Raw genomic sequence first — 11,373 nt, forward strand, 5'->3', positions numbered from 1 at the left:
CACCCAATTAACCAAAGACCTCCACCGGACACTGCCCTGGGCCAACAAAATCCAGTCTCCTTCAACTCCTATCTCCCATTGATCCCGCCTGAGATTATCCTCCCATCTAATTCTAGGTCTCGCCAGCGTTCTCTTACCCTCAGGCTTCCCGACCAGTACCCGGTGCACACCTCTCGCCCCATCCATGCATTCCCGCCAATCTCACTCTTCTTGGCTAAATCACCCCGAAGATGTGACTGATTCAGGCAATATTAAGTCATGCCGCGTGTTGGTCATTACTCGCATAATTTAAATCCCCTTATATGTAATCCACGTAGACATTACATATAAAATATCAATGTAATCCATAAAGTCTTAGATGCCTCTACTCTGGTGAATCGATTTTAAAAAATTACGAGAAAAATATGCCATAGGAATTGCGTGACCTTTGATGCAGGACCAGACAGTTAAAAAAAAATGGAAAAAGAAGGTTACGCCTTTTCATAAGCATAAAATTTTCGAGTTCTTCTCTCTGTAGAACTAAAAGTGCGTAAGAGCTTACATGATTAAGGACTTTCCTGCATAAGTTACACATTTATATAAACCACGAGCGCAATACGTCACTTAAATTTATCAACTGAAGGCGAGAATTACAGTTGGGAACAGTAAAAAAGGCTCTAAGTTGTTCTAACGCATGCGTAGATCAGGCCTAGATCACGCCACTCACACACTGCAATGAGCAAGATATTCTGTGAAAAGTCGATTGGTACTCATCTCGTCAAAGAACAGCCCACTTCCTTTGCTGAATCAGAAGATTCATTATCGTGTTCGGAAAGCCAATTCGCTACATCGAGTCCCATTTCCCTAAGATCCATCTTAATGTTATCCTGCCACCCACGCCGAGGTCTTCCCAGAGGTCTCCTCCCTTCAGGCCTTGCAAACACTCAACTCACCCTAACAACATCGGGTGAGGAGCTCGTCAAGCACTTTTCTCTATTATCTGTCCCACTCCCGTTTTGGGTCCAAACATCTTCCTCAACACTCTGTTCTCAGAGACCCTCAGTCTATGTTCCTCCCTCAAAGTGAAAGACCAGGTTTTGCACCCATAAATACTTTGCACTCAATAACAACGAACATTCCCCGGATTTAATCTGCTGTTGCAGGGAGATCATAAGAGGGAGATTTATCGAAAATTAGGCTTGTGAAACCGAAATAAAATTTCTTCAGAGTTCCCTAAAACGCTTTAATAATGTCGATGTATCAAGAGATGCAAAGTTTTAGAATTATTATTCAGAATATAAACCCCACTTCTTAACATCCACATATTTTTATTAAGATTCTGAGCTACGAAACACTTTTAATTCTTTTAAAATTGTAAAATGTTAATTGCCTACTGGAATATTCTTTTATTATAAATGATGCCGTGAACAAACAGAAGTCAATCTAATGTCACTTGAAACTGAGTTAGAAAGAAGACAAGCCTAATTCTCTTACACGAGTTCACAAATGGAGATGAAAATATTAAATGTGATGAACATTAATAATAAATAGAAATTCCTTACCTCAAACTTTGTTCAAGTGTACGAGACCACGACATCCACCGTCAATGATCGATCTAATCTAAAATATAATGGAGAGAGTGGAGGGCAGGAGCACAGATTTCTTAATAATTCTTATATAAGATAAGAACTTGTGATATTCTGAAAGGATTTTAACAGCACAAAATTATCTACTCTACGACGCACTTCTTCTTCAAGCGATTCACAGCTCAGCTCTTTCCGCAATAACGAAAGCCGATTGTTGACGGCGATAATGAAACACAACAATGCCGAGTAAACAGATGACGTAACAATTATTTTCTTGGGTAAAGGAATGGAGAGCAATACGGTTCATTCAGGCAATTATACTGCATGCATAAGAAACGAGAAAAGAGCCTTATGGCATGCTCAGCCAAGATTGTTGCAGGCGTGGGTTAGAAATTTCTCTGCTTTTGACGTAAATACGTCTATACGGAAGGGTCATTCCGCAAAAAAGTGTAACGAAAAAGTGACAGGAAAATGTGTAACATCTGATAACGATGGTTACCTAGGAAACGTCATCTGTTTACTCGGCATTGTTGTTACCTATAAAACATTACTTTTCATTACATAACATTTCTTTACATTACATTACCTTACATTACATTCAGCTACCACAGAGCCATCTTAAGCGTAACTAATTCAAGTTAAATAAACAAAGTCTTAATCAAACTTTACTCAATTGTGAAGCAGTTATGACGTATTTACGTCTAATTCTCCGGAACCACGGTTCCACTGACAATTTTTCTTACTTTGTTATTCACGCAGGTGTTCATATAAAAGCTGACCACTATCGGTCCATATTTGCAGACTGAGTGTTTGACGAAGCGTCTCACCCCCTCTGGGTTCAAACCTCAGAGAACCAAACAACCAAATTCTTTGGACGGGATGACCTCCTGTTATATACGGGCCAATTATAGAAAATGCATTAATTGGTATATCCAATATCCTTAGGTACAAAGCTGCAAATTGTAACTATTTGTGTAATCGGTACTCTCCCAAAATTATTTCAAAATAAGCTACACACAAGTTATTTTCAGTAAGGGAAAGCAGGATGTTTCAACTGATTTCTAAATCATCCCTAGTCGTTAACTAGCGATGGAATTTACTATAAAGAAGCCAACGTCCTATATGCAGTGGCAGAGTACCGAGATGAAGAAAGCTATTATTTTGTAACCATTTAAGAAAGTTAACGTCACTAAACGTGTATAAAACCACGACGACCGACCACCCTTATTCACTCTCTGAACTTCAGTCTGGATCGTCTCTGCGCAGGAGGGAACTCGACTCTTGTTAGAAGTCGGCTCTGCCCGTGCTTAGGCAGATCAACATCTCTCGATACCTGGATCTCGCAACAACTTGTACCAATTTATTTGCAATAAATTCTCACGTTAACCTCCAGCTTGCAGTACTTCGATCACCCCGAACTGCTTCCCAAGGGATTCGCTCGCCCTGCCAACCTATCCCAGCTCGGGATACAACACTCCCATCAGCAGCAACAGACCCCAATTTGAATTGGCGATGCTCCCGCCACGATGGAACCCCGTCAGCGTAAGCAAAACTCCCGTTTCAATTTTAAGGCTCTGTTTGCCATTACCAGCAATGCGTTTCGTACGCAGGAATGGTGTTACCTAGGAAGGGACGATGTCTTGCGCATGCGCAGGACTCCGCACATTGTTGGTAGCTGAAAAAAAGAACAACAAAAATAAGTAGCTTATAATTTGGTTGCATTCCGTCATAAATGTAAAAAGTGAATAATTAATGTTAAATGAGTTCTCTATCAGAAGGAAATTAATTTAAAAATAATGAGAATTTACATAAGAAAGAAATGCAATTTCATTTTCGCTTGCTTAAAAATAACGTCAGGTTTTATTTTACTTAATTAATTTTAAAAATAATTTTTCAAGGCCCCTGGGCTGTTGACCCCGTCACCGCTGGACCAGGGAAAATGTTTCCGGGGGCCTGAGGGACCCATGTTTCGCGGTTCTGGCGTAGAGAATGGAAGTGTAATGCCTCTGAAGTTGGCTGATCTCTCTTTTCAAGGAGACTGAGTTGGAAATCATAATTGTTATCTCTTTCTGGGTCTAATCCATGACACAATGGAGACTTATATCGCTCATCAACTGAACACGTGATTTCGTTCTGACTTGTTAGGTTCCTGCTTGATTCACCGACATTTCCACAAGACTCACACATTTTTAATACAAAAGAAAGTGTTTTAAAAATTTTAAATTAAACTGAATAATTGTGACCAGTGTAAATTTTTATGCTGCTGATGAATAATGCAGTAACTTAAAATGGAACTGGATCTCTGGAGTCCAGCGCACAGACGTGGAGACACGGCGGGCACTTGAAGAACGGGTCGTTCCCAGTACCCAGTAATAGCTGAGCATCAAGATCAGATAGCTTATTTATTACAAGTTTAATGGAAATGTGTTCTAACCTGTAACTATCTACAAAAATATTATCAATGGCAGAGTTGGAGCTATTTTGAATTCTTGTGGGAAAACTAACTGTAGGTGTAAGATTAAACGTTGCTAAACGAGAATTTAGACTTTGCTTACGGCAGCTTTCAGAGAGATAGTCAATATTTATATCCCCACAGATTATTATTATTACTATATATTATTGACTGCAAATGGGTTTGTACCCGGTGGCAGTGACCTACAATAAGATATAAAACAATAAGACACAACAAATTCCATTTTCGGTTTGTAAAGGTAGTCCATAATGCTGTTTAACTTGTTAATAAATGTCACCTGTTGGTGCTCTGTATATTACTAAAAACATAATTTAGACAAATTTGTATCAAATTATACAGCACAGCATTCTAAAATTACGTTATTATAATATTCTATTTCAAGCGCTCTGTCTTCCAGTGAACTAGGCTCAAAATATTTCTTTGTACGTCAAGTGTCCGGACGACTCTATTATGGAGATATTTTGTGACTTCCTCATAATAGAGACGAAAATCTTGGTGGCTTTGGTTGCTGTCCTCTGAGTTGTAGCGCCGTGCAGTCTGGAAGAAGCTTACTAAGGTTTGAGAGGACCCAGAGGCCTTCATCGTCGCCTTGTTGAAATGTTGGTAAAAAAGACTGCCAGAAATTACAAAGGATTTTGTATCTACTCAGCTGTAAAGCTTGATATTATTATTAAGTGATAAGTAACATCATTGCTAAAAAGAAACTTTCTTTCAGAGACTGTTTACATCGTTGTAGAAGACCTCTATTTCATTTAGTTGCCATTGGAAGGTTTGCCTGTTTTATTTGAGTTGTTCGTACTCGCAATGACAAGCATTCTGAATAAGAGTTTCAGAACTGACTATGGCTGTACATTAAAAAAGTCTGTGTACTGTTTCACAAAGTTTTAGAATTTTAAACTTTACACTGTGGTGTGTAGTTTCTAAACTAGTTAACTGGTGTAAATTAATTGGAATTGTAGTAATCTGGCTTATGACAGTTTGTAGTCCTGTTTGTGGTTACCAAGGTTTTGCAGAAACCTATCACCTCCATCTTAAATCCTGACTACATGGCTTAATACCGTGGAAGATTTAAATTATGTCTGGAATAAATATTTGTTGAATAACTGCAAATCATGGAAAAGTGAAATATGTAATTTTCTCCAGCCTGCTGTCATTTCTTTGGCGTTCAATTCAAACATTCCCTTCATCGCCCAATTCTCGAACACTCCGAGTATTGCTCTTCCCTTAAGCTGGGCTGATCAAGTAAATTGTACGGTGAAGAAAGCCTGAAGGCACTTCATTTTATAATGCACGTTCTCAAAAAGGGTAATAGTAACACTAAAAGTCTAGCCTACACGTCACTAGTGCGTCCGATTCTGGAATATGGGGCTGCGTGCTGGGATCCTTACAGGGAGTTAGAACGGGTGCAAAAGAAAGCATGTCAATTTGCATATCATAGGAGTGATTCGAACTGGGAAACCCTGACACAGCGTAGAAAGATAGCGCGTATACGAGGTGCGATCAGAAAGTTTCAAGACTGCGCCTATAAAAACCCGTACACTTATCTCAGGTATTAAATTTATCCATCACCCTCGAAGTAGTTCCCCTGGGAGTGAACAAAACGATCCCAGCGCCGCTGCCATGCCTGGAAGCATCCATGGAAATCTTTCTTTGTCAGCCTGTCAAGCACCATCTGTGATTCTGCCTGAATCTCTTCTATCGTCTCAAATCTCCTTCCCTTTAGCTGAATTTTCATCTTTGGGAAGAGGAAGAAGTCACACGGCGAATAAGGAGGGTGCGGGATGAAGGCCATGGTGTTTGAGGCCAAAAACTGCCGAACTTTGAGGGCGTTGTGCGCTGGCGCGTTGTCATGATGCGTCGCATGTGGAGTTCTTCCTTTAGAATCAGCTGACAGGTCCCATAGCCTATCCCAACAATGTCGCACAAGTCGTTGATGGTACGACGTCGATCTTCGTGAATGGCCTGCCGAACCTTCGTAACATTTTCGGGCGTTGTGCTCGAAGATGGTCGTCCAGAACGCTCGTCATCATCGACAGTGGTTCGGCCATTTTTAAAACGTGAATGCCACACAAAAGTTTGTGCACGACCCTTTGCGGATTCCCCAAATGCTTGCTTTAGCATTTCATAGGTTTCCGTAGCCGTTTTGGCGAGTCTTTGGTAAAATATGATGCACACGCCATTCCGAAATCGCAGGAGGGTCGGTGTAATGCACTACCAAAACGTCCGTAACTAAGAAACAAATGCTAATTCGATGATGCCGGCTGGCACACTGATTCACTATGAATGTAGGCCGCAGCCCTTAGCGGCAGAAGCTCGTACTACATCCGGTTCGCCCTCTATTGACACAGTCTTGAAACTTTCCTATCGCACCTCGTACATGGACATTAAAAATGATGTAAATGTTGTTTTAAATTTTAACATCACAATAATTATAATTTAAAGAGACATTTAACATTAGCTGAAAACATGTGAAATGTACTCCGTCTTATATTACTTAAAACCAAATAAAGGTATTCATATCCGACCATATCGTCCGCATTAATGCAAATTAACATCAACGTTAAAGAAAGTATTTCAGCAGTACATTGAAGCACATTGTAGGCCTGTAAAATACATTATAAATTTATGCAGTACTGAAATGTAAGAAATGTGTGATATTTACAAGAAGTATTTCTATATAATTTACATCAAAGTATGGTATAACCTTATTGCCTGACTCATTATTTGGAGATGGATTTACTTGTAGCAACAATAGTATTGGTATTTAGATATTTTTATTCGTAGTTTCATTTGAAACACAAAACTATGTCTGTTACTCACAGTTAAGATATTCTCTGTTATATGGATGTTAGTGAAACCTCACCTTCTACACACAACCACATTTAGATACGTTAAAACAGCATATTGTATTACTTACTACGTAATAAATTTATAAAATTGAAGCCAAATACAGAGTCATTAAAACAAATGTACACATCACCAAAACCACAGGCAGTGCTGTATAACATTCCACATAAGTATGCTTCTTGAACATTTATGTAAGTTACTAGACAGTTCACAATAACAACAAATTCCATCATCTAATTCCCTTTAACATGCTCGGAGCAGCAGAGTCTCTTATTTCTTCCTTCTTGGCAGGATCAGAAGCAAAACATTTCCACAGTCACCCTGTATCTGGTAGGATGATCGTTCACCTCTGCTTAGGCATGTGAACGTGAGGCCAGTAATCAAGCTAGTCGGCTTTGGCTCTCAGAGGGCTGTTTCGCCATGGATTATTATAGTAAAATAGAAACTGACTCTGGCTGCAGAAGGTGCTATTGGTATTCACATTGTGTTAGTATGGTGTTTGGACGACAAGATACAGTCTGACACTTAGATAAAAAATATTTTATGGAAATACTTTATAAATTTAAAATATCCACAAAGTGCAAATATGAAAATTAAAGAGTTTCAATCAAAATTAATTGGCATTTAAGGATCATAATTCTTTTGTTAAATAGTAAACTCTTGAACTACTATATTAATGGCAGCAGAGATGCGATTTTTAAGAAGAATGGACTGAAAAACTAAAACAGATAGGATAGAAAATGAAAAATGAAAGATAATCTAAGTCAAATGCCATGGAAGAGAAACTAACAAAAGAACGGAATTAGATGGTATGGGCAATGATTTATTAAGAATGAATAATAGACAAATCCCAAAGACGGCTTTGAACATGAAAGTGAAAGGAAAATGTTCACAATGGAAGCTGTGATAAAGATGGGAATGTGTGCCAGGACGTAGGCGATCTAGTGGCGAAATGTGGGTTATTTGTTTCATAGTGCTTCGTGCTAATTTAATTGTGCTGTAGTTTCCGATCCTAGCTGTTCTCTCGCGGCGTCGCTTTCATAAATTATTCGAAGATTTTTAGGTTATGAATATGTTTGTTAGTTGGTTTCTTATAGGTGAAGTTGGTAGGATCTTTTTGGCCTTCCTATGTCTGTAGTTCCTGACATTAATAAGAGGGAAGATGTCACTAATGGCAGTCACGGAAGTACAATTCAGCAACACTGTTTCTGCTTATGAGTTTACAATCTGTGGAGTGGTATTTCAGGTAGCATTTGCTTCGGCAGTGCAGTGGAGTGTTCGCGGACGGACATCTACTTCAGTGCTGATGTCGGTAGATGACAGGAAAGTTCGTCAGGGTGCGCATATAACGATCATTGAATATCCCTCGTGCTCCTGCCGTGGCGGGATGTGTTCGCTGTTTTTCAGACGTTGCCGTCCCTGCGTATGAGAAAATGGCGCAGCTGCTGTGGTCATCTTGTGTTTTTCTGTCGGCGTGATTGTAGGATGCATTCTCATTCCAGTGCAGATTTATTATTTATTATGAAATAAATAATTAATAGTTTGTGAAAGGAATTTAAGTGTAGGTCATGCATTGTGTAGTCACCTCTCACCAGCCCATAGCTAATCCCTTTATTGACTGAGCTGTCTGAGCAAACAAAAGTATTTATTGTTAATTAACTATATTATCAAACCCACACTAATCTTAGCATCACAACACAAGACAGTTCTTCGTGAAAATAATCTTACAATGTCACACTGTTATTGTGTAACACGCTTTTACTCTCCGATGATCTCGTTTCATTCTAGCTCTAATTAATGTTTTATAACATTGAAACAATTGTGACACTTTCTGGATAATACATCAGTTCTGACCTGCACCACTTGATGTTTTTATGCTCATAATATTCAGTTTCAGAGACAAATTGGTATCCCGGCAGTTACTAATTATTCCTTTGCATGTATGTTGTTACAGAATGCGGGACCTGTCTGCTCACGAGAAGCACGAGTTTCAAAAACTGCAGAAGGATCTGGATCTAAGGAAGTCTGAGATTGCCGAGCTTGCTCGCACTAAAGAGAAACTGAGCTCAAGAGTAGGAGAAATGGATAACCAAATTTCTGATTTGCAGGAGCAGGTATGCAGTTCAGGTGCACTCTTACTAAGGTGCTACTAGTGTGTCTTGTTTGCTGTTTAAGTCACATATTTCCTCATTGTGTAATATCCTAAATTATGGATACTTCATTTTCAAGCACTGTAATTTGTGTTATTTCCATAAATTAAGGGATTATATTTCATAAGCGTAGGAGAGATATTTAGAGAAAAGGTCTAACTTAGGTTGATGCAGCTCTGGGGGGCAGAGGAAATGGTTCAACAATTGGCAGACTCCAAACTTACCCTTGAAGAACGTGTGAAGGATTTGGAAGAAGCCGTAGCAGATTTAGAGGCCTTGCAAGACATGAATCAACAGCTCCAAGAAGGTAGCCGAGAACTGAAAGTGGATCTTGCTAATTTTGTCCATGACAAATGAGAAGAAATTTATGGGCGAGTTACTGCAGTGTTTCTTAGTCTTTTCTACATGGTTTTACACTGAAATATAGTTCAGTATTTCTCAGCACATGTACTGTTGTAAAATTATGTGTATGTATGCACATTTATGCAGAAATCATATTCAGTTTTCTTTCGCACTTGAAAAAATTTGTAGATTGACATTTTAAGACCAAGTAATAAATGATAAAAGTTACAGAAAATAAAATATTAGTTTTACTGTGGTTATTCTGAAAATATTGATGCTACTGCCTGTGTTTAAGAGAATTACACAATTATATATTCTAGACACAGCGAGAAAAGGAAGCAGCTTTAGAAACACTGGCAGACCGAGAAATTACCATTGCCAAGTTCCATGAACTGGTCCAGCAGAGTCAGGAGCTGCAGCAACGGTTGGAGAGGGAATCCACAAAACCTGTTTCTGCTCTTCCAGAGATCCTAGATTTTAAGGCATGTGTTTTCCTATGTTTTAGAAAGAAAATGTGAACTGTTTCTTGTAGGCGTTTAGTATGTCACAGTTTGTGGGCTTCACCTAATATTCTTAGGGAGAATGAAAAAGTATGATCTAATTGGAATGGTTCAAGACAGAGTGCAGCAGTGTCTTATATGTGAGAGAGAGTTTAGGTGCCATGGTAGATTTAAACATGTTAGTAATGCAATATATACCATGCTGAGTTATATGTCAACACATGTTATTTGCTGGAGGATTAACTATCTGGTAACAGAATTTGAAGGTTGAACACCTGTAATGCCAAAACCTGTCATTGGACATGATCCTGATCCACTTCAATTCATTCATTTCAGTGAGATTATTTTAATATTATCCTGAGGAAGAAGGTTGGTTAAATTTGACTGAATTTTCCTCAGTGTCTCTGGGTGAATGCCAATACAGTACCTGAAAAAAGGATATCATTTGCTATTGTATTCCAATTTTATTCAGTACACTAAATAATCTTTGCAGTTAAACCACTGTCATTAAATAAAGTAAAAGTCAGACAGTTCCATCCTCTTACCTTTTCCTGGGTCTTCCAGGAGGATTCTCCACCAAAATTCAGTGTATATTAATTTATGATAATTATAATTTTATTACCATAACAGTATTAGCTGAGGTGTGATGTACCAGTAATAATAGTTTTGTTCCTTTAGAAAATGTTTACTGAAAGTGAAGCCCGTACAAAGGCAATTGATTTGGAGCTTCGATGCCTTGATGTGCAGCAGTCAAATCAACACGTGCACTATCTAGCGGCAAATATGCCTGAAGCATTCACGAGCAGGGGAGGTATGTGCATGTTGCACTTAGTTACATCCTCATTGTCTCTCGTTTCCTAAATTGTGAGCCTCTCGTACAGGCAATGCTTCGTTCTTTCATAACAGGAGTACGTCTGTTCAAGTAGATTTATGTGGAGTGTTGTTTTGTAGGAGACCATGATGCAGTACTTGTGTTGTTGGTGATTTCACGGTTGTTGTGGAAGGCAGAAATCTTGTTATCACAAGTGAGGGACAAGTTCTGCCCATTGAAAAGATTGGTCGTATTGCAGTTGTCAGAGGCCATGCTGTTGAACAGTTTACTTTCAAGTCAAGACTTCGTCATTATGTGTATATTGTATTTGTTTTTGCCCATTACTGGGTACAGGTGGCATAACAAGAAAGACGCAAGATTACTTCCCTCGTAAAAACACAGATACACAGAAAGTAAAATATTAATTTTGTAGTTTTAAATCTAAATGCAGTTTGTTCCTATTTATTGTTTATTCTGGCCTACTTCTTCAAGGTTGTTGGTTTGTTTGTTGAGTTTCGTCATCCTCGAATTATAATCTGTTTTGATGTTTTAGATACTTGTGTTGCTGTAGATCTCTTTTCTTCCCATGTTCACTCATGTGTTACAAAATTAAACAAAACTTTTGTCACTTACTCTGACGTGACCCTTCTTACATCTTCCTGTTTTACATTCGAACCACTTCCAG

The 11,373-nt window shown here is 38.7% G+C and overlaps 2 protein-coding genes across 5 annotated transcripts in view; one reads left to right on the plus strand and one right to left on the minus strand.

The window, feature by feature from the left end:
* The window catches only part of LOC147873165 (kelch-like protein 10), a 38,056-nt gene extending 36,241 nt beyond the window's left edge, over positions 1-1,815 (minus strand). For both annotated transcript variants that reach the window (XM_087353062.1, XM_087353061.1), the window contains exon 1: positions 1,542-1,815. The gene's annotated coding sequence lies outside the window, so the exon portion shown is untranslated. The remainder of the gene's footprint in view (positions 1-1,541) is intronic.
* A 6,452-nt stretch (positions 1,816-8,267) lies between these two features.
* Positions 8,268-11,320, plus strand: LOC147873167 (dynactin subunit 1-like). Of its 3 annotated transcripts, none has more exons than XM_087352293.1 (4): positions 8,268-8,365; positions 8,840-8,999; positions 9,698-9,859; positions 10,556-11,320. In XM_087352293.1, exons 2-4 carry the CDS (start codon positions 8,841-8,843, stop codon positions 10,736-10,738), a joined length of 504 nt encoding a protein of 167 aa, XP_087208419.1. In that variant the 5' UTR covers positions 8,268-8,365; position 8,840; the 3' UTR covers positions 10,739-11,320. The 3 variants fall into 3 exon arrangements, with proteins under 3 accessions (XP_087208419.1, XP_087208417.1, XP_087208418.1); XM_087352291.1 differs by having other exon boundaries at positions 8,282-8,446; XM_087352292.1 differs by lacking the exon at positions 8,268-8,365 and adding an exon at positions 8,442-8,526.
* Positions 11,321-11,373: the final 53 nt, after the last annotated feature.

The sequence above is a fragment of the Zootermopsis nevadensis genome, unplaced genomic scaffold (genome assembly GCF_977971745.1).
Source record: "Zootermopsis nevadensis isolate Lab colony 2312 unplaced genomic scaffold, Znev_1.0 Znev_ptg000021l, whole genome shotgun sequence".
Lineage (NCBI taxonomy): Eukaryota > Metazoa > Arthropoda > Insecta > Blattodea > Termopsidae > Zootermopsis > Zootermopsis nevadensis.